Source organism: Thamnophis elegans, chromosome 16 (genome assembly GCF_009769535.1).
Source record: "Thamnophis elegans isolate rThaEle1 chromosome 16, rThaEle1.pri, whole genome shotgun sequence".
NCBI classification, from domain to species: Eukaryota; Metazoa; Chordata; class Lepidosauria; order Squamata; family Colubridae; genus Thamnophis; species Thamnophis elegans.
Window position 1 is genome coordinate 29,129,034 of NC_045556.1, and position 27,602 is coordinate 29,156,635.

The window sequence follows — 27,602 nt, forward strand, 5'->3', positions numbered from 1 at the left end:
TACCTGCCGCCCACTCCCCGAAGTGGGTGGGCGGGGGGCTGCAGACTACACTTCCCAGCGTCCCTAGCGCCCCCACTTTCCCTTCCCCTCGCCCCTTCCACGCGCGCCCGGACGGCAAATTCCCATCGAGCTGTCGACCCCCGGGGGGCTGGGGACGCCGGGAGTTGTAGTTCTTAAACAGCTGAGAGGCGGCCAGGCGGAGGCCAGGCGGAGCGTGGAGAGCATTCTGCACGCGCTCAGGGGAACGCTCGCTCTTTGGCTCGGGCCGGCGGGCGGCGGAGTGTGGGTCTGTGTGTGTGTATTGGGGAGGGGGCGGGGGTTTAACGACCCTCTGGATGGTGTATGTATGTGTGAGGGGGGAGCCTTCCGGCGGCGAGACTACGTTTCCCAGCAGTCCCCGCGCGCGCTTCCGGTCCTCCGCTGCCCGCTCGCCTTGTCCGTCCGCGGGTCGCGCCTCAGTTTCGGAGTCCTCCGGACGGGCATGGAGTGACGACCCCCGCTCCTTCCAGCCGGGACCCCCGCCCGCCGGTCCGCCCGGGGTCCATGCGGGCCCCTCCGACGCCATGGGGTCCCGCATTAAGTGAGTGTGGGGCGGGGAAGGGGGAGGGCGCGCCAGGCAAGGAGAGCGCGGGGGGGCGCAGGGGGAGGGGCTGTGTGGGGAAGAGCCTGTCCCACGTTAGAGCTTTGCTGGCCGGCTGGATTGCAGCCCCCCATCATCCCCAGTCGCCTCTTACTTGGGGCGATGGAGAGGGCTGGACTGCAGCCCCCATCATTCCCATCTGCCCTAACTGGGGGGCGATGGAGAGGGCTTGACTGCACCCCCTATCATCCCCTATCATCCCCAGCCACCTCTTACTTGGGGCGATGGAGAGGGCTGGACTGCAACCCCCATCATTCCCAGCTGCCCTAACGGGGGGTGGAGAGAGCTGGACTGCAACCCCCATCATCCCCAGCTGCCCTAACTGGGGGCGATGGAGAGGGCTTGACTGCACCCCCTATCATCCCCAGTTGCCTCTTGGGAGGATGGAGAGGGGTGGACGGCAGCCCCTATCATCCCCAGCTGCCCTGACTGGGGACGATGGGGCACGAACTGGACTGCAGCCCCCATCATTCCCAACCGCCTCTGATTGGGGACCAATTGGGTGGGCTGGAATGCACCTCCTATAATTCCCCGCCTTCTTTGGGGATGATGGAGAGGACTGCAGCTCCCATCATCCCCAGCCGCCTCTTCCTTGGGACGATGGAAAGGGTTGGACTGCAGCCCCCATCCTTCCCAGCCGTCCTGACTGGGGATGATGGGGCAGGGGGTGGGCTGCGACTTGGTTGTCCTCCCTGCCTCCGTTTGCTGGCTCTAGGTGCCACCCCCCCCCTTCCTCCTTGGGGGGGGGGTGGGGTTCTTTGCGAGGCGGTGGCCGCCCGCCTGGCTCCCTTGTGGGGGCGTCCCTAGGCAGGCGAAGTCGGCCCGGGCTCTTCGGAGGGCGCGCGGGGGTCGGGCCGGAGCAGAAGCCTCGCCGCCCGCGCGCTCCGAGAGAGGGCAGCGCTGGGCTCTCCGGAAAGAGGGCAGGAAAGAACGTGGAGCTTCTGGGAGGAGAAGGGAAACTTCCTCCTCCTCCCCACTTCTCCTTCCCCCTTCCTCCTCCTCTTCTCCTTCCTCCTCCTCCCCACCCCCACCCCTCCTCTTCCTTCTCCTTCTCCCCCTTCCTCCCCCCCTCACTCCCCACCCATCCTCCTCTTCCTCCTCCTCTTCTTCCCCCCACCTCCTCCCCACTCTCCCTTCCTCCTCCTCTTCTCCTTCCTCCTCCTCCCCACCCCCACCCCTCCTCTTCCTTCTCCTTCTCCCCCTTCCTCCCCCCTCACTCTCCACCCATCCTCCTCTTCCTCCTCCTCTTCTTCCCCCCACCTCCTCCCCACTCTTCCTCCTCCTCCTCCTCCTGTTCCTCTTTCTCCTCCCCACCTCTCCTCCTCCTCTTCCTCCTTCCCCCCACTCTTCTTCCTCCTCTTCCTCCTCCCCACCCTCCTCCTCCTCTTCTTCCTCCTCCCCACTCTTCCTCCCCTTTCCCCCTCCTCCACCTCTTCCTCCTCCATCCCTCCTCCTCCTCTTCTTCTCCCACCTCCTCCCCACTCTTCCTCCTCCTCTTCCCCATCTCCTCTTTCTCCCCTCTTCCTCCTCCTCCTCCTTCCCCCACCTCCTCCTCACTCTTCCTCCTCCAGCCCACTTCTCTTCGTCACCTTCCCCACCTCCTCTTCGCCCTCCCTCCTCCTTCTTTCCCCCTCCCCCTCTTCCTCCTCCCCCTCTTCTCCTCCCCCCCTTTCCCACCTCCTCTTCCTGCCCACTCTTCCTTCCCCTCCTCTCCATTCCTCCACACAGCCTCCGCTTCCCTGTACCACCTCTTCCCCATTCTTCCTCCTCCACACCCTCCTCCCCACTCTTCCTTTTCCCACCTATCCTCTACCCCCTCCTCCCCCTCCCCCTCCCAAAGGAAAAAAAATCAGTCCAGTTGCCTCTTGGGGAAAAAGCACCTTTCAGAGTGCAGACAGATGCAGGAACTGGGCATGGCCAGTCTAGAGAAAGGAAGGACCAGCGGAGACAGGATAGCAATATTCCAGTATTTGAGGGGCTGCCCTAAAGAGGAGGGGATCAAACCTCTTCTCCAAAGCACCTGAGGGCAGGACAAGAAGCAATGGGTGGAAACTAACCAAGGAGAGAAGCAATCTAGAACTAAGGAGAGATTTCTTTAATTGGGGGCTTGGTTTGCCTTCAGGAGTTGCGGGTGCTCCAATCTTGGAGACTGGACACCCATTTGTCCAGAAGGGTACAGGCTTCTGTTTGAGCAGCGGGTTGGACTAGAAGACCTCCAAGGTCCCTTCCGACTCTCTTATTCTGTTATTCTCCCAGCTTTGTTTGGGGCAGAATAGGGTGGAGTGGGTGGGGATTTTGGGAAGGGAAGGAGCCCAAGGCAAGTTTGGGAGGTGTTGGAGGACAGTGGGCACAAGAAGATAGATAGATAAATAGATATAGATAGATAGATAGATAGATAGATAGATAGATAGATAGATAGATGATAAGAGATAGATAGATGGATGGATGGATAGAAGGATGAATAATAGAGAGATGGATGGACGGATGGATAGATGATAGATAGATAGATAGATAATAGATGGATGGATGGATAGATAGATGATTAGATGGATGGATGGATGGACAGGTAGATTACATGGATGGAAGGATGGAAGAATGGATGGATAATAGACAGACGGATGGATGGATAGATGATAGATAGATAATAGATGGATTGATGGATAGATAGATAGCTGGATAGATAGATAATTAGATGGATAGATGGGGGTGGGGTTAGTGTTTGTGGGTTGGAAGGGACCCTGTAGGCTACCCAAGCAGGAGAACCTACACCATTTCTGACAGAGGGCAGTCCAGTCTCTTCTTGAAATCCTCCAGTGATGAAGCTCCCACAACCTCCGAAGGCAACTTCTGTTCCAAAGAGTGGACACCTCGATTCGTGCCCCTTCTATTTGTGCAAAAACTCTCTCTCTCGTGCAGAAAAGACCTCAGGTTGTCACCCCTGGAACAGAAGTTAGCCCAGCGAAAATCTCTGTACAAATATCCTTTGGGGGCAATTGTGTCTTTCCACTTTTTGTTTTTGAACCTTGGTTTTGTTAAAATATTCATGGCTGGGAGACACATGGGAACAAGGACAGCCAATGAATAGGCAATAGCAACAAAGTCAGTCAATGGGAGCTTCAACGGATCTGATTCTGTGCAGGGAATTGAAACAGAAACTTAAGCAATCTGCTGCTCTGAGAAGTAAACTAGCAGTCTGCCTGGGCCTGTCTGCTGAAATGAAGCTAACTGCTTGTGTTTGCCTGTAACTCTCCTGTCTTGTGTTTACTTGGAAGAATCACCTGTTGGTATTGTACATTTATTAATCTATTCTTATGCATATAAATGAATCCAGCTGAATCAGTTATCTGTCTGTGCTTTCTGGATTTGATTTTTATGCAACAAAATCTGACAGGTTTCTTGTAAATGTTTTGCTAGGAGCCTGTTTTTTAATCCTTGTTTAGTCTGGTGGATGTAAATGTTGAATCGTAAAATTCAGTTCCTTGGCTTAGCCAGTAGCTGAATTCTGCCAAGGTTAAATACAGCTAATACAGCTAGTCCTTGACTTATGACCACATTTCAGCCCCAAATTTCTGTTGTTCAGTGAAGCATTTGTTGAACGAGTTTTGCCCCATTTTACGACCTTTCTTGCCACTGTTGTTACGTGGATCATCAGGTAGTAACGCAGTTGTTAAGGGATTCTGGCTATGCCATGGCTTTTACTTGTCAAAATGGATTGTGTTCTGATTGAGGCTTCCCAAGAGCCTGACACAAACTTTTTATCCAGGCAAACTTTTTATCTATCCGAGGTGGCGCAATGGTTAAATGCAGCACTGCAGGCTACTGCTAGATCAGCAGTTCAGCGGTTCAAATCTCACCGGCTTAGGGTTGACTCAGCCTTCCATCCTTCCGAGGTGGGTAAAATGAGGACCCGGATTGTTGGGGGCAATATGCTGACTCTCTGTAAACCGCTTAGAGAGGGCTGAAAGCCCTATGAAGCGGTATATAAGTCTACTGCTATTGCTATTTAAAAAAAAAACCCTATTATTAATTTGCTGTGAATTCTGCTCATTCACATCCAGCAAAGTCTTTCAAGGGAGGATTTACAGTCACAGAACTTATCTGGCTTGGAGAGCTGCCAGGGACGTTGGAACTGTCATAAATACATGCTAGTTTCCAGGCTTCCGAATTTTGATCCCATGACCTTTTGGACCACAGCAGAGGTCGTAAGTAGGGATCCCGTTGCCAAGGGCGTGAATTTTGATCGTACGATCATGGGGATGCTGCAAAGGTGTGAAAAAGGGTTGTGTCGCTTAACCACCCCCCCCCGTGCCATTGTTACGTTGTACTAAAAGAACAGTTTTAAGATGAGGAATTGTTCCAGATTAATTTCTCCCATTGGAGACTTCAGGAGGTTGGGAACTGCAGATGAGGCTTTCCTGCTACTTTTGTGGTTAGACTGCTGTAAAATACCTCTTGATGGATCTGCCCTTGAAGACTGTTTGGGAGTTGTGGACGGTACAGCTTGCTTTGAGGAACTTGCAGAAATAGCATCGTCCTCCGTGATTGTTGGGGCCCTTTCAGCCAGAAGTCAAGATTGCCCCACCTATTGAGTGCTTCCTAAGGTCCCGATAGGTAGGGACGCAGTGGCTCAGTGGCTGAGACACTGAGCTTGTCGATCAGAAAAGTCGGCAGCTCAGCAGTTCGAATCCCTAGCGCCGCGTAACAGAGAGAGCTCCCGTTCCTTGTCCCAGCTTCTGCCAACCTAGCAGTTCGAAAGCACGTCAAAAATGCGAGTAGGAAAATAGGAACCACCTTTGGTGGGAAGGGATTCAATGCCTTTGGCGTTGAATCATGCCAGTCACATGACCCCGGAGATGTCTTCGGACAGCGCTGGCTCTTTGGCTTTGAAACAGAGATGATCACTGCCGCCTAGAGTCGGGAACGACTAGCACATATGTGTGAGGGGAACCTTTAGCTATGTAGTGCTTCCTAACGTCCTTCCTGATAGACAGATGTTGCTGGGCCCCAGTGCTTGAGTAGTCAACGGCTTTCCCCAATCGGCGCCATCCCATAATACTAGATCTGTAAAGGCGGGGTGGTGGTGGTGATAGAGCCTTGTGACTTGTGGCTTCCTGATGTGTCCTCCCTCTTGCATGGGGCACCAATATTGTTTACTTTTTATCATTTTATTGCGATGCGTGGAATTTTGCAATCATCATTTAGCTGGGTCCTGTTGTCCCATATAAAAAACCTTTGCATTTCTATTGTGTGGTGGAGTTAGTCGGGAAGTCGTGTCCGACTCATCGCAACTCCATGGACAATGTTCCTCCAGGCCTTGCTGTCCTCTACCATCCTCTGGAGTCCATTTAAGCTCACGCCGGCTGCTTCGGTGACACTACCGAGCCATCTCTTTCTCTGCTGTCCCCTTCTTCTTCTTTTGCCCTCCGTCGTTCCCAGCATGAGGCTCTTCTCCAGGGAGTCCTTCTTCCTTCTCATCAGGTGGCCAAAATCTTTGCGTTTCCTCTTCAGGATCTGGCCTTCTAAAGAGCAGTCAGGGTTGATCTCCTCTAGGACTGACCGGTTGGATGGCCTTGCAGTCCAAGGGACTCAATGCAGGAGTCTTCTCCAGCACCAGAGTCCAAAGGCCTCCATTCTTTGGTGCTCAGCCTTCCTTATGGTCCAACCTTCACAGCCATCCATTGCAACTGGGAAAACCGTAGCCTTGACTAGACACACTTTTTTTCCTGTTGCAGTGATTGCCGTAAGACAACAGAAAATTGTCTACTGCTCTGCTAAGACAACTGACAATTATGCCAGGCTTTTAAAGAACAGTCTATTTTTATTTTTAAAATATAGTGTTTTATCCTATGTGTCCAATGGATTGTAACCCCTTTGTGAGATCTTCAGCGCAATGAGTGGGACTACAGCAAGCTTTGCTTTATTCAGATAATTGGCCTGCCATTAATTGTGATCAATCGTTTTCAAGATTGGGGAAATTAACAAGCAATCAATATGAGTCAGGGATGTACATTTTTTCCTTGCGCGTTTTGGAATTCTACTTGAAAATCAGCCAGCTAGTTGTGAAAGGTGTTACTGTCTTATTTTCTTTCCTGCTGTCAGGCTGCCTGGAGTACAATATACACATTTATCCGGAATCTGATAGGAATCGGTTGCTTAGCAATTTTGAAGTTGGTAGCAAGTTCTCAAAATATCTCAGTGAGAAAGATTGATTGGTTGGAGCCGTGGTTCTCAACTTTCCCAATGCTGCGACCCTTTAATACAGTTCCTCATGTTGTGGTGACCCCCAACCATAAAACTGGTGTCTCGGTTCCTAAGACAATCGAAAATATGTGTTTTCCGATGGCCTTAGGTGACCCCTGTGAAAGGATCGTTCGACCCCCAAAGGGGTCCCGACCCACAGGTTGAGAACCACTGGGTTGGAGGGATTATCCTGCTTTTCGTTCTCACGGAAGCATCAACCAAGAACTGGGGATTTAAGGAGCCGGAACCTTTAAATCACAATTTAAATCAAGTCGGTTTAAATCATGATTTAAATCAAGTCGGTTTAAATCATGATGTAAATCAAGTCGGTTTAAATCACGATGTAAATCAAGCTGGTTTAAATCACGATGTAAATCAAGTCAATTGAAATCATGATTTAAATCAAGTCGGTTTAAATCACGGTGTAAATCAAGTCGGTTTAAATCTCGATTTCAATCAAGTTGATTGAAATCACGATTCAAATCAAGTCCATTTAAATCACGATTTAAATCAAGTGAATTGAAATCATGATTTAAATCAAGTCGATTGAAATCAAGTTGCTTTAAATCATGATGCAAATCAAGTCGGTTTAAATCACGATGTAAATCAAGTCAATTTAAATCACAATTTAAATCAAGACAATTTAAATCACAATCTAAATCAAGTCAATTTAATTCACTATTAAAAAGGCTTGATTTCAATCAACTCGATTTAAATCATAACTTTTAAAGAGAAACTGTCATGTCTGTCCCGCAGTGGCTCCTCCTCTGGCCCTCTGTTGACTCACCAACAGTCCCATTCACTTTAACGGGACGGCTGGTGATACGGCAGGGACACAACAAGGTGAGCGATGTGGCTGGCAACAGGTGAGTGGATGCCCACTAACAGGGGCTGTCATGATGGATCTGAAGTGACAGGTGCTCTTTAATATTATATTTATAAGCTGCTTAGAAGGTTTCACTTCCATTTATGCTTCTTGCCTTGTCCCCTTCTCACCTGGAGCCTGTTGGTTCAGATGCATTTCTCTTCCCACCATCATACAGTTTGTAGTGTACATAGATGTGCAAAACAATGGAATAAAGGAATATTCCTGAACTTCGTTTTATGATTTATCTCATGGTTAACTGTGAAATTGTGTGAATGTATCTCACTGCCAGGCATGTTATTTCAAATTGCAGAGCTTGGATTCCTTGAATGAATGTAGCAAAAAACGTAAATATTGCAGAAAATACAGCCTCATGCTACATAACTAAACTCCATTTCATGCTGAATAAACTAAAATTATGAATGCATCTTAAATAGAAAACTACCTTTAGGTAGGTTTTTTTTAAACTCCAAAAGCATTTTATTGGAATAAATGTGATTTTAAAAAAAATCCGATTTAAATAAAAAAAATCGATTTAAATTTTAAAAAGTTAGATTTTTTTTTGATTAAAAAAAACCTTGATTTTTATCCACCCTGCCCCTGTGGCCTTTATATTAATTTATTTCATTTATCCAAACACGCGCGCACACACACACACACACACACACACACACGGCTTGGAGGACTGCTAAGTGAGGGCCAGAAATGGGTTCCTGGGAAAGATAGTTTTAGTTTCGAGATCCTGTTTTCATGGCTTGGTGTGGCTGAATCACAGGGCTGGCAGGATCTGTGCCGGAGACTTTCTGCGAACACGGCTGTTCCTGGTTGACATCAGCTGCGGCTTTTGGCTTCCCGCGGGGAGAATGTTTGCAGGCAAATATTTGTGAACTTTCAAGGGGTAACTGTTGAAAAACTTTGGTCAGCTAAAATCTCATTTCTGATTGGGCGGGTGACTTTTCCCCTTGTTGACCTGCTGTTTTTCCTTTGGTCTCAGATTTCTTGGGGTGCAGAATTTTCACGGAGTGCTTATTGTTTGTCTTGTCAACTTTGACATAGAGTCCGCCTCTTCCGCCTCCTCCTCTTCTTCTTTTTCTCCTCCTCCTCCCCCTTTTTCCTCCTCCTCCCCCTTTCTCCTCCTCCTCCTCCTCCTCTTCTTCCTTCTTTTTCTTTTCTTCCTTCTCCTCCCCTCCTCCTCTTCTTATTCTTCTACTCCTCCTCCTTTCTCCTCTTCCTCCTCCTCCTCTTCTTCCTTCTTTTTCTTTTCTTCCTCCTCCTCCTTCTCCCTCCTCCTTCCCCACTCCTTCTTCTTCATCATCTTCATTTCCCTCCTTCTTCTTCTTTCTTTTTCTTTTCCTCTTTCACACCCTCTTCTACTTATCCTTCTTCTCCTTCCTTCTCCTCCTCCTCTTCCTCCTCTTCTTTTTCTTTTCCTCCCCCTCCCCCTTCTTCCACCTACTCCTTCTCTTTCCTTCTTCAACATAATCTCTTACACTCCTCCCTCCTCATCCTTCTCTTTCTTCCCCCTCTTCTTCTGCTTCTTCCTCTCCTCCTCCTCCTCTTCTTCTTCCTTCTTTTTCTTTTCGTCCTCCACCCCCTCTTCTTCTTATCCTCCTCCTCCTCTTCTTCTTATCCTCCTCCTCTTCCTCCTCTTTTTCTTTTCCTCCCCCTCCCCTTCTTCCACCTACTTCTCTTTCCTTCTTCAACATAATCTCTTTTACTCCTCCCCCTCTTCTTCCTCTTCCTCATCCTTCTTGTTCTTCCCCCTCTTCTTCTGCTTCTTCTTCTTCCTCCTCTTCTTCCTTCTTTTCCTTTTTCCTCTCCTCACCCGCTTTTTCTCCTTCTCCTCCCTCTTCCTCCTCCTCCTTTTCCTCCCCCTCCCCTCTGCTCCACCCCCTCCTCTCCCTCCTTTATCTTTTCCTTCTCCATCTCTGTCTCCATCTCCTCCTCTTCCCTCTTCCTACAGGTATAATCCTGCAGAATAGAAGCTTTGCCAAATTGGGGGATGAGAATGGGTGAAGTGAAGATTTTGCAGGTTTTCGCTAAAACACTTTGATTCTGCCAGTTTTAAAAAAAAACCGGTCAGAAGTACACCATCTGTGGCCAAGGGAGGGCATGCAAGCTCAAAATATTATTTGGGAAATAAACAGGGCCTGGCAAATCCCTTTCTCACTACCCATGCAGAAAATCTCTTCCTGTGAAACTCGCCTTAAGAAAGTTAAATTTCCTCCTGCCCTCCCTTGCCCTGCCCTGCCCTTTCTTTGCTCCTTCCTTCCTGCTTGCCATATCCGCATTATTACTCTCCGGGTAATGAAGACCTTCCTTTTCGACAAAGTTTTAAAGGATCCTTACTCTTTAATTTATTATCTGCTTATTATTATTTTCCCCCTCTTCCACTTTTTAGTCTGGTGGTTGCATTTCGGTGAACAAAGCCAACTTTCAGCCTGAGGTGATAATGTCAAATATTGCCTGGGTGATAATCAAGCCAGAAGGTTGTTTAGCAACAAAATGAGTGTGAATTCTTCCCTTGTGGAGACCAGGGGAGCAGCTTGGAAACCTGACAACAGGAGTGGATGCTTTCGTATCCTTTTAAGATGTGAAATTGCTAGGAGATGGGGGCCAGAATGTTGTTGATCCTGGAAAATAAACGCCAGTCGGAAATTCCACACCTAACGCTTGTTTTGGCGGTCAAAGGCGTTGGATTTTCAGCGCGGAGAAACGGAGGGAGGCATTGAAGAAGGGTGAAAGGGGGTTGCTTTGAACCCTTCAAGGCTGGATGGAAGGGAAAAGAGATCTCTGTTTCTTGGGGATCATAGAATCACCAGAATTCTAGGTCAAGAAAGCTGCCATTTAGGCCAGAAGGGGAGTGTTGTGGCCCGCCATCTGCAGAGAGGAGCTGGCGGCAGACCCGGGCGATGAGGCGGTTGGGGAAGAACTTGGGGCCAATTCTGGGGCCTGGGGAAAGCTCTGATGGATGCTCAGCATCGGACGCAGAGATACAGCCAGGGCCGTCTGGCATTTCCAACCGGAGAGGCGGCTGCCTTTGGAGGTGGAAATGAGTGGGGAGGAGGAACATCTGGGGCCTGTTCCAGATGCGCCTATGCACTGAGCAGATAGGAGAGGTGAACAACAGTGGACAAGGAGCTGGCTCGGGAAGCAAAACAAACGTGGACTCTGGCTGGCCCCTCCCTGGCTGGGGAATAAATAGGAGGAAAGGGGAGTGGTTGTCGTAGGAGACAACAGTTCGTATTTCTGAAGATTTTGCTCATTGTCTTTTGTGTGACAAAGACTGCCTTGCCAGAACTAAGGTCTGTCTATTTCTCTGTTTTAACTGACTTAATTTGCAGCCTCCCGGCTGGGAGCTCACTCACACCTTACATTTGTCATAAGGAGCTGATAAGGACTATTGTTTCAGTTAAACTCCTTGCAGAACTCTTGCCTGGACTTTCTGGTGGTAAATGCCCTCAATTCCCAAGGTGTATGAGTTTCTGAGCTCCATTTTTGCCAGTCTTTTGCTGTTTCCAGTGTGCCCCACGGGCCAGATCTGAGCACCTTGCGGGCTGGACCTGGCTCTCAGGCCTTGAGTTTGACACACCTGATATAGGTCTAATGGAGAAACCTTATGTAGGAGATGACCAGGCTGAGCCTGAAGGAAGGGTCAAACGCGTTATCAGTCTCGAGTCCTTTCGTGCCCACAAGAGATCTTAAGTACAGCCTACCTTGGACTCTTTATCTACCACCAATTTCCCCTTGACTGTTAGTGATTCAGATTCTTGTAGAGAACGTAAGCATGCAATAAATATATTTATTTGAACTGCCTGGATTTCCTGATTTACTGCCAATTTCCCTTGACTGTTAGTGGTTCAGATTCTTGTAGAGAGCACAAGCGTGCAATAAATATATTTATTTGAACTGCCTGGATTTCCTGATTTCCCCAGACTGTTAGTGGTTCAGATTCTTGTAGAGAGCTCAAGCGTGCAATAAATATATTTATTTGAACTGCCTGGATTTCCTGATTTCCCCTGACGGTTAGTGGTTCTGATTCTTGTAGAGAGTGCAAGCATGCAATAAATATATTTATTTGAACTGCCTGGGTTTCCTGATTTACCTTGACTGTTAGTGGTTCAGATTCTTGTAGAGAGCTCAAGGTGCAATAAATATATTGATTTGAACTGCCTGGGTTTCCTGACACATTGAGGGCTACTTGACATTTCAAGGCCGAAGGAGAAGGGGAACTTGAGAATTCCCGTAAAGTCTCCAAAAGCCATCTTCAAGCTGCAAAGCCCAAAGGAGCCATCTGGAATTAGCTTGTATTTTTTTTTTGGCCCCCAAACAACAAGTACACTTAGTAGTGCGTTATGCATTTGCCATACGTCAGAAGCCCCTCCCTCCCTCCCTCCCTCCCTCCCACCACTACCCTCAATATTGTGAGATGCTTGTGAAGAGCTTAACAAATTCTCCGCTGAAGTGTTAGCTTCCCAAAGATGAGAATATAGTTTTTTTTGTGTCTCTGAGTCTAGCTTTTGAAAGCCGTTTAAAAAAAAAAAAAAAAATTGAGCACTTATGAAAACAAACAGGTTTGCAGGAGAATGATAGCATCCGACGGCTTGGAATATATCGAGATGGAGGTTGGAGGCGGATTTAAATCTGGCGTGCCACGCAGCTCAGCCTTAAGCAACTTATCATTTTCTGCTGGGGCTCCCTTTTGAAAAGAAGACTAGCGTATACCTAAATCTTGGGCAGGCAACCTGCGGCTCCGGAGCTGCATGTGGCTCTTTCATCCCCCTGCTACGGCTCCCTCTCGCCAGCTGGTTCCACAATTGATAGGGCTTTTGGTTAGGACAGAGGAGAGGAAAAAGGACGCTGCGCTAGGAGGAGGAGACTCTATGGTGGGGGAACCGGACTTCCGGTTGGCTCCAGAATTGGAGGTTGGCTTCCCGTTAGGACCTTTGTGGCTCTTTGAGTGTTTAAGGTTGACGACCTCTGACCTAAACCAAGAATTTTGGAAATGTTGGGTGAAATGGACCAGGGACTTTTGTACGGATGTTCGTCCTAAGCTGGATGGCTTAGGTCTAAATTCAGAACGAAACAAAATGAGATTTGTTCATGGAAAAACGCAGGCATTCCTTGTCTTGTGACCACAGTTGAGCCCAACCATTTCTGTTGCTAAGCGAGACGGTGGTTCAGTGAGCTTGGCCCCATTATACGACCTTCCTTGCCTCCGCGGATAAGGGAATCCCTTGCCGTTGTTAAGTGAAAACATGGTTGTATGTTGAGCCTGGCTTTCCCCTCTGTCTTTGCGGGTCAGGAGGTCGCAAAGGGGGATCACACAAGCCGGGGCACTGTGACCGTCATAAATGTGAGTCAGTTGTCAAGCATCCGAATTGGGATTGCATGACCATGGGGACGCTGCAGCGGTCGTAAAAGTGAAACGTGGCCGTAAATCACTGCTGTCAGTGTCGTCACTAAACAAAAGATTACAACTTGATATTATGGTCTGCCAGCACAGATTTTTCACAATGAAGAGGTTGGGGAGGAAGATGGGCCAGTCCTGGAGTCTGGGGAAGGCTCGGATGAGGGCTCTGTGTCGGAAGCAGAGAGGGGGCCAGGGCCGTCTGACAGTTATCATCTGCCTCTGGAGTCAGACATCAGTGAGGCAGAAGAACAGCTGGAGCCTGTTCCCAGTGTGCTTATGCGCAGAGTGGCCAGACAAAGGGAACAGCTAAAGAGCAGGGGCCGACTTGGGAGTAAGACCAGAAGTGGACGATGAATGGCCCCTCCCAGATCAAATAAAAGAGGAGCGAAAGGGGAGTGGAGTTTGCAGGAGGTAATTAGTTCGCTTCATTGGTTCGTGATTCTCTGAGACTCCTTGTCATGTTTTGCAGAGATCAGCCTGGCAGCTCTCCAAGCCAGATAAGGTCTGTGACCATAAATCCTCCCTTGAAAGACTTTGCTGGATGCAAATGAATAGAATTCATAGTAAATTAATAAAAGGGTTTTTTTGTCAGCACCAGGAGTTTTCTTCATGCTTTTGGGAAGCCTCGGTCAGAACAGTTGAGGATTACCTTTAAGTAAAGGACACCCTCTATATTCTTTTTGGGGGGGCTAAATTGGATTGTATTTGCTCCTATCTTTCAAATCCCCATATTGTTTTCAGCCTTCAGGCTCTCTAGGGGGCTAAGCCATCTTTTGCTTTGGAGTTAAGAAAGTTGTGGTTATTGGTGGGTCAAAAAACTGGAGTGTGTTGACCCGGGATGTGGCACAAAGGCAACACAGCCAGAAAACCGGTAAGAGCCCCGACGTCCCTTTCAACTTTCTGGCCTGGAGAAACGCTCTTCCACAAACTTTTTAACAGCCTCTGGCTAAAAATACTCCAATCCAAATGTTGTAAGCAGAAAACTTCCAACTATAAATCCAACAACGCAAGGCAGAGCAAGTAAGATAAGGAGTTCCCGAAGTGAATTAGCTCGGCAGTAAATCGAACCAGTTGGGGGGATGCCAGGAACTCCATTAACCCCAGATGAACTCAGCATTTGCTCCCGACAGCTGCCCCTCCCATTTGCCTCTCCTTTAAACTCCATTCTCCAGGTGTGCCTTGTGAAGGGAATTGGATGCCCTTTCCTCCCTCATAAGCCACGCAACCCACATTGCCCTCTTCTCCTTTCTTCCCTGCGTGTCCTAAGATGAGGAGGGGGTGGGCCTTGGTCTTCATCTGAACCCCCTCTCCCTTGTTCTACCTCTCCCCTGCTGTGCCTTCCCCGGTGTCCTCCACAGCCAATGAATTTGAATTTGAATTTATTATATTTCTATGCCGCCCTTTTCCCAGAAGGGACTCATGGCGGCTCACAACCCAAGTCGGGGGGGGGGGGAGGGTAGGGGATACAAGTAGGGAAAAAGACATGGACAAACAATACCACAATTTAAAAAACAATCAACAGCCACACCATTCGAGCGGGGTGGTGAGGGTCCGAATCTCCACGGGGAGCTCGTTCCAGAGGGCCGGAGCAGCCACAGAGAAGGCCCACCTCCGGGTGGTCGCCAGTCGGCATTGGCCGGTAGATGGAATTCGGAGGAGGCCTAATCTGTGGGATCTAATCGGTCTGTTGGAGGTAATTGGCAGCAGGTGGTCTCTCAAGTACCCAGGTCCAATACCATGAAGGGCTTTATAAGTGACGACTAGCACCTTACGAGCCACTCTCTGTCTCCGTCAGCTGTTCATGGCTTCAGCATCTCGGCAAGTGTTTGCCCCGATTATCTTAAGTATTAGTACCGCTTTATAAAACCTTAGTAAGGCCACAACTAGAATACTGCATCCAGTTTTGGTCACCACATTACAAAAAGAAAGATGTTGAGACTTTGAAAAAAAAGTGCAAAGAAGAGCAACTAAGAGGATTAAAGGCCTGGAGACTAAAACACAGGAAGAACGTTTGCAGGATTTGGGTACGGCCAGTCTAGAGAAAAGAAGGACTGGTGGGGGGGCATGATAGCAGTATTCTAGTATTTGAGGGGCTGCGACAAAGAAGAGGGGGGGTCAACCTATTCTACAAAGCACCAGAAGACAAGAAAGAGTGGATGAAAACCGTATTTTCTGGAGTATAAGACACACCTTTCCCCCCGAAAAAAGAGGATGAAAATCTGGGTGCATCTTATACACTCCCCCTTCAGAAAAATGGATGTGCAGAGGGTTTGGGAGGCACACAAAGTGCTCCTGGGGACTGAGGAGATCAAAAGCGAGTGACAAATGGGCTGTTTTTTTGCTCATTTTTGCCCCCCAACCCCTAGGACCTCTCTACAAGCCTCCCAAAGCCTATGGATGCCCTGGCTTTTGCAAAAAACGGGCCTGTTTTCACAAAAAATTGGCTGTTTTTTTTGCTCGTTTTTGCTTCCCCCAGCCCCTAGGAGCACCCTACAAGCCTTCCAAAGCCTATGGATGCCCTGGTTTTTGTAAAAAACGGGCCTGTTTTCACAAAAAACGGGCTGTTTTTTGCTTGTTTTTGCTCCCCATGAGTACTTTCCAGGCCTGTCAAACTCTCTGCATGCCCTGTTTTTCCCAAAAAACGAGGCATGCAGAGTGCAAAAACATTTTTTTTTTTAAAATTACCTCTTCAAAATCTTGGTGCGTCTTATAGTCCAAAAAATATGGTAACCAAGAAGAGAAGCAATCTGGAATGAAGGAGAAACTTCCTAGCAGAGAGGGCGATTAACAGCTTGCCACCATAAGTTGTGGGAGCTCCATCACTGGAGGTTTTTAAGAAGAGACTGGACAGCCACCTGTCTGAAATAGTACAGGATCTCCTGCTTGAGCAGAGGGCTGGACTAGAAGACCTCCAAGGTACCTTCCAGCTCTGTTCGGATTCTGATTCCGTGCCCTGCTTGTCACCGTTGCTGCGATCCCGAAGACGCAAGCCCCATTTGGTGCGTCTTCGGCAGCAGCCTGGGAAAATAAAATACTATTAAAGCGCCTGCATTTAGCTGAAATGAAAACAGGACTCGTGCACTGTGGGCCCATTTTTAAAACTTCTCCAGCAGGTGTTGAAAAGCTGCCTTGGTTTAATTATAGCTACTGTTAAATAATGTGTGGCAATAATTAATCGTCAACTCTTGGGCTTAGAAGAGAAGGGGGGGCGTGGGACGGGCGAACGAACGTGCCTGCACCACCAGCAGCCTCGTTTCTTGCTTCTGTCTGTTTCCTTCCTTCAAGACTGCGATTGTTTGCAAAGGTTTTATTCCCCCCTCCCTCCAGTTGGACTTGGGATTTCCAGAAAAAATGCCCTCCCTGAAGGATAAATTTTCCAACAGCCGGGTGTCATCGTTTTGACCCCTGGGCTGTCGATTCTCTGCTCAAAATGGCTAATGACTAATTCAGCTTTTTGGAGGGCAATTTCTGCCTTTGATTTAATGCCTCCTGGAGGTTAACCGAGTTTTGGGGGGGCTGCGCTGAGTCTTGTATACCGTTGTTTTCAATCCCTCTGTCCTTCCAAGCAGACAGGTTTGAGATGATGGGGATCCCCATGGAGACATTCCTGGCGATTTTTTTTAGAATCGAGTTGTCCCGAGGCATGGCCTGGATTCGGGCATCTCTCTGTTTCTTCCTGAGATTTCAAAGTGCTTTATCAAAAAAAAAAAATTGTGCTGGTTGGGTGAGCGATAAGAACCTAATGCAGTGTTTCTCAACCTTGGCCACTTGAAGATGTCTGGACTTCAACTCCCAGAATTCCCCAGCCAGCATTCGCTGGCTGGGGAATTCTGGGAATTGAAGTCCAGACATCTTCAAGTGACCAAGGTTGAGAAACACTGACCTAATGTGTTTGCAAGAGCCCAACGTATTTACTGCATTAAAAAGAGTGTGCTTTTCCCCCCGGCCTTATATCAAATCCGCGTCCAATCAAGGGTTGGCCCCAGAGCAGAGGAGGTATTGAAAAATTTTAGCCACTGGTTCTCTGCCCAGTTGCTGGGTGGGCGTGGCCATGGGGGCGTGGCCTACTCAGCCTACTCACAGCAGGGAAGGGCGTTTTTGCCCGAAGGCTTTCCTTGAGCCTCCGAGAGGGCGAAAACAGCCTCCCCCAGGCTATGGAGGCCCTCTGGAAGCTGGAAACCGTCCAGACTTCCAGAACTTCTGGTAGGACCATTTTTTGTCCTCCCAGAGCCTCCGCGCAGGCCCTGTGCTTATCTGGCATGATGAACGGGCCGCGTGGAAGCTCCTGGGAGAGGCAGGGTGGGCAGGGTCCTTGCAATAACTGGTTCGGCAAACTGGGTGCAAAATTAGCATCCGCTTCGCCCAAACTGATCCGAACTGGCTGAATCCCATCTCTGCTCTAGAGGACTAGAACAAATTCATGAAACTTCTGTTGCTCAACCTTGGTGACTTTAAGTGGTCAGGACTTCAACTCCCAGAATTCTGGCAGGCTGCAGAATTCTGGGAGTTTTTTTTTTTTAAAAAAAATCAAGTTTTTATTTTATTTTATTAATTACACATACATACACTCTTATTGCCAAAAGTATTCACTCCCCTGCCTTTACTTGCCTATGAACTTACTGTAAGTGACCTCCCATTCCTAATCCATAGGGTTCAATATGATGTCGGTCCACCCTTTGCAGCTATAACAGCTTCAGCTCTTCTGGGAAGGCTGTCCACAAGGTTCAGGAGTGGGTTTATGGGGATTTCTGACCATTCTTCCAGAAGCGCATTGGTGAGGAATTTACGTGGCCTAGCACTTCGTGGCTGGGTTGCTGTCGTTCCCAAACCCTTCCACGTTCTTATAATACAGCTGACAGTTGACTGTGGGATATTTAGGAGCGAGGAAATGTCACGACTGGATTTGTTGCACAGGTGGCATCCTATCACAGTTCCACGCTGGAATTCACTGAACTCCTGAGAGCGACCCATTCCTTCCCAAATGTTTGAAAAAACAGTCTGCATGCCTAGGTATATTTTATACACTTGTGGCCATGGAAGTGATTGGAACACCTGATTTTGATTATTTGGATGGGTGAGTGAATACTTTTGGCAATATAATGTATTTACAAACAAAGTGTTGTCTGGTGTTTTTCCTTTTTAGGTCTTCCCATGTACATAATCCATTTTGCACCATAATTCTGTTCAAATTTCAGCTCTATTGTTCTCTTTCCATATATTCCATTTTACCCTCATTTCCTTTTTAATACATCTACGGTATCATTAATTGCCCCTTCAAAGTTAATCCAAGTTATCATTCACTGTTTCATCTATTAGTCTATTTTACTCCAATGAAAACTGTTAGGTAAGCTCCCCGTTAGAAAGTTAGAAGTTAGAAATAAGATATTTAAATGTCCGGCAAAGTGTGAATGGTAAATTAGTTTCACTGGAGTATTGTATGTCTGAAGATAACATCGCAGATCATTTTACTAAGGCCCAAGGTAATTTAAAGCATAAACGTTGCGAGAAATAGATTGTAAGATTTATATATTGTCCTACCCAAAGGGGAGAATGTTAGGAATATAATCTAATGGTTGGGTTAGCAATATATAAATCATGTAACAATGCTATACCTGTTTCTTTAAATCATACTGTAGAATGTGATTGGTTGCTGTTTTCCTCAATCGGCCATAAGAGGGAGCCAGAATGACTGTTAGCTCTCTGTTTGTTAGATGCTGGACTGATCTGATCTGAGTGTTTTGGAAGCTGGCTGTTAGAAAGTGCCATGAGCTATTGTAAGTTTTGCAACTGCTAGCAAATTTTTGAGTACCAGACTGTTTGTATGATTATGGACTATATTATTTGGCTTATCCCTTAACTGAAAGACATTGATGACTGATTGTCTTATCCGTGTATGACTTGGACTGTTTGATGGGCTCTGATATCTCTATTTCCACGAAAGTAAAAGCCTATTTAAACTGCAGTGTCTCTGTATGCTGGTTTGTGTGTTCTCCAATACAACTCTCACAACGCTTCTCTGAACACACTCGCTCTCCCAACGGGGAGCTTACCTAACAAAAACCTCAGGCTGTTTCCCATTTTACCCACTTTCACGGGTTGCAGAATTTTTTTAGTTGAAGTCCATGCATTTTATAGCTGCTGAGCAGTGGTCGGTTCTGGATCCCGGTGCAACCGGTACAGTGCAACGGGGCCCAGTGTCCACCACATGAACGCGCACATCCTTACCTCCTGCGATGCTTTGCGATGCCTCCACGACACTCCAGCTGCTCAGTAGAGCATTGCGCAGGCACTGTATGCTCCGTGCACGGAAGTGCTAAAGAGCTCGAATATAGTTAAGGTTGGTGGGTGGGCACTCCATACCAGAATGGTATCCGGTGCTCCCGGCAGGCACCGGTACGCCCCAGTTCGGGGCGTACCGCCTGCAACGCACCACCATTGCTGAGGTTGAGAAAACATTGATCTAGGTGGGCCAAGCTGGGGTTGAATACTGCCTGGTCAAAGAGTGGACTGATTGGGGCAGTGGTTGGGAAGGAAAGCTTTGGTTGGTCAGGGAACTTCTTTGGAGGGACTCCCCACAGCTTTTTGGAAAAAGGAAGGGATGGAAGAGGGACAGGAGGGAGGAAGGAAGGAAGGAAAGAAGGAAGGAAAGAAGGAAAGGAAGAGAGGGGGGAAAGAGGAAAGGAAGGAAGGTAGGAAGGAAAGGGAGGGAGGGAAGGAAGGAAAGGGAGGGAGGGAAGGAAGGAAAGGGAGGGAGGGAAGGAAGGAAAGGGAGGGAAGGAAGGAAGGAAAGGAGAAGGAAAGAAGGAAGGGAAAGGAAGGAAATGGAGGGAGGGAGGGAAGGAAAGGAAGGAAAGAAGAGAGGAAGGAAAGGAAGAGAGGGGGAAGGAGGAAAGTAAGGAAGGTAGGAAGGAGGAAGGAAGGAAGGAAGGAAGGAGAGGAAAGGAAAGGAAGGGAAGGAAGGAAAGGGAGGGAGGAAGGGAAAGAAGGAAGGAAGGAAAGAGGGAAGGAAGGAAAGTAAGAAAAGTAGGAAGGAAAGGAGGAAGGAAAGGTGGAGGGGAAAGGAAGGAAAGGAAGGAAGGAAGGAAGAAAGATGGTTGGTTAGTTGATTGATTGAAGCTCAGAGACCTGGCCCTGGGGTTGATCTTATGGCCATGATGGCAAACCTATGGCACACTTGCCCAAAGTGGCAGGCGAAGCCATGTCTCCCGGCATGTGCAACCTTGCCTGTTTGTCTTCTGGGTTTCTGGTGTGCATGCGCATATGATCATCAGCTGTCCTTCATGTGCATCGCAGTGGCCAAAACTGGCCTCCACATGTGCAAGGGCCAACTGATGGTTGGGTGCGCATGCGTGCCAGAACCCGGACATTTGGCTTTTGTGGAGTGTGACCCCCTTTGTGCGCGTGGCAGTGCCGATAAACCAGCATGTGCATGCTTGCTGGCAAGCTGATGGTTGGGTGCGTATGCGCGCTAGAACCCATAAGTTCAGCTTTTCCGGAGTGCTGCTTCGCTGAGCGTCCCACACATGACTTTTCTGCGCTACCTTTTTGGCACTCGGTGCCGAAAAGGTTCATCATCGCTGGCTTATGGGTTTGGAGAGACAAAGACCAGAATCTTAAAGATCACTCAGGATCCCTTTATCCGTCTGTCCCCCCCCCAAAAGGAGGCAAAACTCTCACCAGCTTCCGCTGTAAATTCTCAGCCATGTTTTGGGCCTGCAGGGTATCCTGCACCAACCTAGATGCCAAAAATGGGTGGGGGTGGGGGGCAGGGCGCATGCGTGGGGTGGACATGGAGTGCGGGTGGTGGTGGTGGTGGTGGTGCATGCATTGCATTATGGGTGCCAGGCCTGCAGCCATATTCCTTTTGGATCTTTGGCCTGTCACATTTTCTATTATTCTACTATGCCTTTTCTATTGTGGGAAAATGGGAGGGGTTAGATACTATGTAGCCATAACAACATTCTTTCTAGAAAGCCAAGGTCATCCTTTGTCTTTGCATCTCTGCACCTGACTGGAACTGGATGGGTGGAAGCTGCCAGCGTGGCAGTGGGAGATTGGACCATGGGATGGGCTTATGGGTGTGGGGGGGGGGCAAGATCTTGAACTTCCAACTGGGTGGGGAAAATTGGGAAGCTTTCAGATTCGGGTTTTCCTAGATGTGCCAACATGGCTCTCTTCATCAATTGGAACTTTGAGCAATACTTTGCCTTGGACTCTTGATTTACTTTTGGATGCTATTTGGAACTCCAACACAGAAGTTGGTCTCACGGCCCCTAATTTAAATCAATTTCTCTTTCCATTGGCATGATTTCAAGAGAACCCGTATCCAAGCAATCCTTCTGAAAGAATCCCCCTTTTGTTCTCTTTTAGGCAAAACCCGGAGACCACCTTTGAAGTCTACGTGGAGGCCACCTGTCCTTTGGCGGCCGGCACAGGTAATTTCCCTTGGTTGAATTATTTTTTTAAGGGGTTTTGTTGGAGCAGAGGAGGAGGTAGAAGGCTTCCACAGGGGCCCTTTCAGCAGAATAATTCCTACATAGACTCACCTGGTACCTCTGCTTCCTAGCATGGGAGTTGTAGTCCCGCATGTCTGGACGGGCCAGTGTGGAATGAACTTTGCTTAGCCCAGGGGTCAGCAACCTTAAACACTCAAAGAGCCACAAAGGTCCTAACTGGAAGCCCCCCCATTCAATTCTGGAGCTGACCGGAAGTCCGGTTCCCCCACCATAGAGTCTCCTCCTAGCCAAGTGCCCTTTTTCCTTCTGCTGACCGGAAATCCAGTTCCCCCACCATAGAGTCTCCTCCTAGCACAGTGTCCTTTTTCCTCTGCTGACAAGGTCCGGTTCCCCCCACCATAGAGTCTCCTCCTAGCACAGCGTCCTTTTCCCTCTGCTGACCAGAAGTCCGGTTCCCCCACCATAGAGTCTCCTCCTAGCGTGGTGCCCTTTTTCCTTCTGCTGACCGGAAATCCAGTTCCCCCATCATAGAGACTCCTCCTAGTGCGGCGTCCTTTTTCCTCTGCTGACAAGAAGTCCGGTTCCCCCCACCATAGAGTCTCCTCCTAGCACAGTGTCCTTTTTCCTCTACCTGTCTCAACCGAAAGCCCTATCAACTGTGGAGCCGATTGACAACAGGGAGCTGCAGCAGAACGATGAAAGAGCCACAGGAGGCTCCGGAGCTGCAGGTGGCTGTCTCCTGGCTTAGCCCCAGTGAGGAAGACAGATATTTTGAGTGAGGATGAATGGGTCATGCCTGATTTTACAACCTTCCTTTGCTATGGTTGTGGTGAATTCAGTGCTTATTAAGTGAATTCCTGTCGACTTTGTCGAACCCCCCCCCCCCCCAAAAAGAGGGCAAATGCTGAACTCAGGATGTTGCAACTGTCATCAATAAATACCAATTTGCCAAGCCCCTGAATTTTGATTATCTGACTTTAGTCAGGTAGACACTGCAGTGGTCCTTTACTCATTGCAAGGATCAGTCCTCAGTCACTTTTTCCAGCCCCGTCGTAACTTTGAATGGATGTAGGTCAGGGACTGCACCTCCCCAAATAAAAACCAGGTGGCTATCTAGGTGCTGCAACAGGATGAAACAAGATGAAAAGTCTTACATGATCCCAAGAGGATAGGAAGCAAGTTGTATAACAGTTGCCATTTTTTTTTAAATATGTCAAAAAAAAAATCAGATTTTTTAAAAAAATTAAATTGGATTTTTTAGATTTTTGTCAAATTTATTTTAATAAAATGCTTTTGGGGTAAAACTCTATCTAAAGATAGCTTTCTATTTATGATACATTAATAATTTGGAGTAAAAATCTATCTAGTTTTCTATTTAAGATGCATTCATAATTTAGTTTGCTCAGTATGAAACGGAGCTTAGCTACGTAGCATATGAGGCTGTAGATTCTGCAATATTGAGATTGTCGGTGAGTCAACAGCGGACCAGAGGAGAAGTGGCTGCAGGATGGGGATGACAGCTGCTTTTTAAAAATTACGATTTAAATCGAGTCGATTTAAATCAAGCCTTTTTTTACTAGTGATTTAAATTGTGATTTACAATATGCTTTAAATCGTGCTTTAAATCGTGCTTTAATTCATGATTTAAATCGTGCTTTAAATCACGATGTAAATTGATTTGATTTAAATCAAATCCATCCTGATAGGAAGTAACCTATCAGGCCTACTGTTTCTAAGACCCTGAGGACAAAGTTGTGTGTGTGACTGTGTGTGTAAAACTTTGTGCATGCTTTGTTTCTCTCTCTCTCTCTCTCTCTCTTTCCCTCTCTCTTTCTTCCCCCTCTCTTTCCAGCTCTCTTTCTCTCTCCTTTTCTCTTTCTTTCTCTCTCCTCTCTCTTTCTCTCTCTCTCCCTCTCTCTTTCTTCCCCCTCTCTCTTTCCCTCTTCTCTCTCCTCTCTCTCTTTCTCTCTCTTTCCCTCTCTCTCCCTCTCTCTTTCTTCCTCTTCTCTCTTTCCAGCTCTCTTTCTCTCTTCTCTCTTTCTTTCTCTCTCCCCTCTCTCTCTTTCTTTCTCTCCCTCTCTCTTCCCCTTCTCTCTTTCCCTCTCTCTCTCTCCTCTCTCTTTCGCTCTCTCTCTTTCCCTCTCTCTTTCTTCCCCTTCTCTCTTTCCAGCTCTCTTTCTAGCTCCTTCTCTCTTTATTTCTCTCCCCCTCACTCTCTCTCTCGCTCTCTTACCACTCAAAAAAACCCCTTATTAGCTTTGATATTCCGCAGCTTGGAACAAATCCTTTTTCCTAAGAACAAGATTCATCATTTATACATAAAGGGTGCAGGTCATCTTGCAGGAAAAAAAAAACAGCAGTAGGGACAACAGGATTTCCTGGGCCAGGGTCTCCTTCGCCTGCCCTCCGCTTTCTAATGGCCTGTTCTGTTTTTTTTTCTGAAAAGAAATCTTCCCCCACCTGTGTCATGGGCCAGGAATGAAGCCTTGTCTAAATCCCGCGATCTCGGAGACCCTGCCTTGTTAAGGGGGGTACGGCATTGCCTAATTTAAAAAAGGGAAAAGTCCATTTGTTAGTCTAAAAGCAACGGATCAAAATAAGTCACTAAAGCAGGCAGCGTTTGAAAGAGAAAAAAAACTGGCTGGTTTTTCTTTTGTGTGTGTGTGCTTTTCCTGCATAAGGAAGCTTTTGTGCGAGGGTTGTATGTTAGGGGTGCGTGCAAAGAACAGATCAGAAAGCAGGATTGCGTCTTCACTGTCGCCACGCAAGGACCTGTCCTTTTATCATGTTGCGTGTGCCGGTGAGACGCTGCACAAAACTCTCCGTCGCGCTGGCTTCAAGGAATAGCGCTAAAATGGTTTAGGGCAGGTAAAACCTTCCTTTCATTTTTTTTTTCTTCTTCTTCCCTCCCCTCTTTAAAAGACTGGCAGGGAAAAAAAATCTGCACACAGAACCGCAGTTCCAGTTAAGAAAGTATTTCTAAAGATGTTCTAAGCTTTTATAACTTGCTCCCCAGGATTAATAAAAGAAACGTCGTACAGAGATGCAGCCCCGGTGCCCCACAAAGGCATTTAAAAGAGCTGCCAGACAGTCTCTTCTGCTAAACATAACACCCGGTTGAATAAGGAGATGAATCTTCCCCCAGGAAATTGATTAACTCTGAGGGAGTTGATCCTTGTTTGAGAGAATGGGCCCATTTGCATTTGAACTGACCCTTCTTAGTTTAACTCTCTAAGCCTTAATCTGGGCTCCTGCTAGAATAATGGGTATAGACTTGGTTTAACTAAGAACTCCCTACTCCAGTGTTTGACCTCTCTCTAATAGCATCTTCCTTGCCTTGGTAGATCTCGCAAGAGTTCTGCCTTAAAAACTAACCAAGTTGGGAAATAAAGAAGGTAGGGGTGGGGTTTTTTTTGGCAGTGGTAGGATTCAGCTAGTTTGCACCACTTCAGGAGAACAGGTGGTTAACTTTCGGAGCAGTTGTTAAATTATTTGAATCCCAGTAGTAATTGTGAGAGTGATCTTGGAGTCCTAGTGGACAACCATTGAACTATGAGCCAGCTGTGTGTAGCAGTTGCCAGAAAAGCCAACACAGTTCTAGGCTGCATCAGCAGAGGGATAGAATCAAGATCACATAAAGGGTTAATACCACTTTATAAGGCCTTGGTAATAATGCCACACTTGGAATACGGCATCCTGTTTTGGTCACCACAATGTAAAAAAAGATGTTGAGACTCTAGAAAGAGGACAGAGAAGAGCAACAAAGATGATTAGTGGACTGGAGACCAAAACATATGAAGAACAGTTGCAGGAACTAGGTATGTCTAGTTTAATGAAAAGAAGGACCAGGGGAGACATGATAGCAGTGTTTCATTATCTCAGAGATGGTCCCAAAGAAGAGGGAGTCAAGCTATTCTCCAAAGCATCTGAGGGTAGGACAAGAAGCAATGGGTGGAAACTAATCAAGGAGAGAAGCAACTTAGAACTAAGGAGGAATTTCCTTAATTAGAATAATTCCTTAATTAGAATAATTCTAATTAGATTCATTAGAACAATTAATCAGTGGAACAACTTGCCTCCAGAAGTTGTGAATGCTCCAACACTGGACGTTTTTAAGAAGATAACCATTTGTCTGAAGTGTAGGGCTTCCTACCCAAGCAGGGGGATAGACTAGAAGACCTCCAAGGTCCCTTCCAACTATATTTAATAACTATTTAATAACTATTATTCTATTCTATTATTTACTGTGTAGAATTTTGAAACCACTAGTGTAGGGCTTACGCAAGGGAGGAAGGATGGATGGGAGCAGACAGCTTTTGGTGTGGGAAAAATGGAAGAAGCTTAGTTCTTGACTCTGGGTGCAGATAACAAACAATTCGACTTGGTCTCTTCATACGTCATTTGTAGTGAAGTGTTGCAACCTGCATTTCCTGTGTCGGATGAGGAAAGCACAACTTTCTCCTTCTATTCTGGCCACTTTTTTATAGAGGCATCCCTGTCTGGTTCAGTGACAGCAGTAGCTCAGGTAGAAAGTCCCTACAGAGAGTGGTGAGTACAGTGGAGAAGATTATAGGAAGCTAACTTCCCGTTATTCAGGATACTGCTTATAAGTGCTACATGCTTAGAGCGCAAAGCATTGTTAGAGACCCGGCACACCCACTTTACGGACTGTTACTCTTGCTCCCTTCTCGGAGGAGGTTTCAAAGTATTTCTAGCAAGACTACCAGATTCTGTAACAGCTTTGTTCCCTAATTAATGTTCCCTTCATTTATTTGTTTTCGCATGCTTATGTAGTGTATATATTGGAGGTGGTGACCCTTTGAGACCTGACTGCAACAAAATTTCATTTTAATGTATGCGATTAGTGTACATTCAAATACAGTTATTCTAAGGATTACATCTGCAAGGCTTTCAACCTCGTGTTTCTCGTGAGTAACTTCAAATTGAAGATTTGGCTTTGCGGGTGGTTGAAGATAGAAATGTGGTGTTGTTGCGTTGCACTCCTAAAATGTGGAATTTGAAAATTAGAGTGTTGGCTTTGTGGGGATTAGGGAATCAATGGCTTTCTTAGCTTTCTAAAACCCTTCTGCTCACTTGGCCATCTTCCCACCTTGGGTCAGCACAAGCCTGGATTCTGAAGCTCTCAAAGCTTTGGGTAGCTCAGAGTTTGGTCTTCTCAAACTCTAAAGTTTTGGATATCTCAAAGTTTGGTCTTCTTAAAGTCTCAAAGTTTTGGATATCTCAAAGTTTGATCTTGTTAAAGTCTCAAAGTTTGAGGTATCTCAAAGTTTGGTCTTCTTAAAGTCTCAAAGTTTGGGGTATTTCAAAGTTTGGTCTTCTTAAAGTCTCAAAGTTTTGGGTATCTCAAAATTTGGTCTTCTTAAATTCTCAAAGTTTTGGGTATCTCAACGTGGTCTTCTTAAATTCTCAAAGTTTGGGGTATCTCAAAGTTTGGTCTTCTTAAACCCGCATAGCCTTGGTACAACTGGATACTATTTAAGAGATGCTTTTCAATGGACCTCAACACCCTTATCAAAACACAATCAACCAAATCCAATAAATCCCATTAAAAAATTAAAAGCATTTGGCATTCTGAGACTGGCTATCCCAGAAGTTGGGTTTTGGGGACACTTTGAATTGTACTGTTTCAGGTGTTACCATCACGACTTCCAAAACGTTTGTGCAAAAATAACCATTCTCCGTGGTGGGGTCCTTGGCGCTCTCTGAGCCTGGCTGTTTTTCTTGCAGACGTTTCATTACCCAACTAGGTAACAGCATCAGTGTGATCATCCATCCTAATAATAATCTAAAACTCATCGACTCTGGGACAGCTGTCTACCCCACCTACCCAAAAAGCTTGAATCAACCCATAAGGGGCTCTTCTGAGCCAAGTGTCACTCCCTCTGGGCTCCTGCTGATCCTAAAACCCAGAACGAAGGGTTCAAGAGACAGGACGGTCCTTTGGTCTCGGGGTCCTAGGTTCATTGT

The 27,602-nt window shown here is 47.2% G+C and overlaps 1 protein-coding gene across 3 annotated transcripts in view; it reads left to right on the top strand.

The window, feature by feature from the left end:
- Nucleotides 1-317: 317 nt before the first annotated feature.
- DENND1A (DENN domain containing 1A) overlaps nt 318-27,602 on the top strand; it is a 257,523-nt gene continuing 230,238 nt past the window's right edge. For 2 of the 3 annotated variants that reach the window (XM_032232685.1, XM_032232686.1), the window contains exons 1-2: nt 390-580; nt 21,529-21,593. In XM_032232685.1, coding sequence (XP_032088576.1) covers nt 564-580; nt 21,529-21,593 — 82 coding nt within the window. In that variant the 5' untranslated portion in view covers nt 390-563. Of the gene's footprint in view, nt 581-21,528; nt 21,594-27,602 lie in introns of all 3 variants that reach the window. The other variant, XM_032232687.1, reaches the window with a different exon arrangement.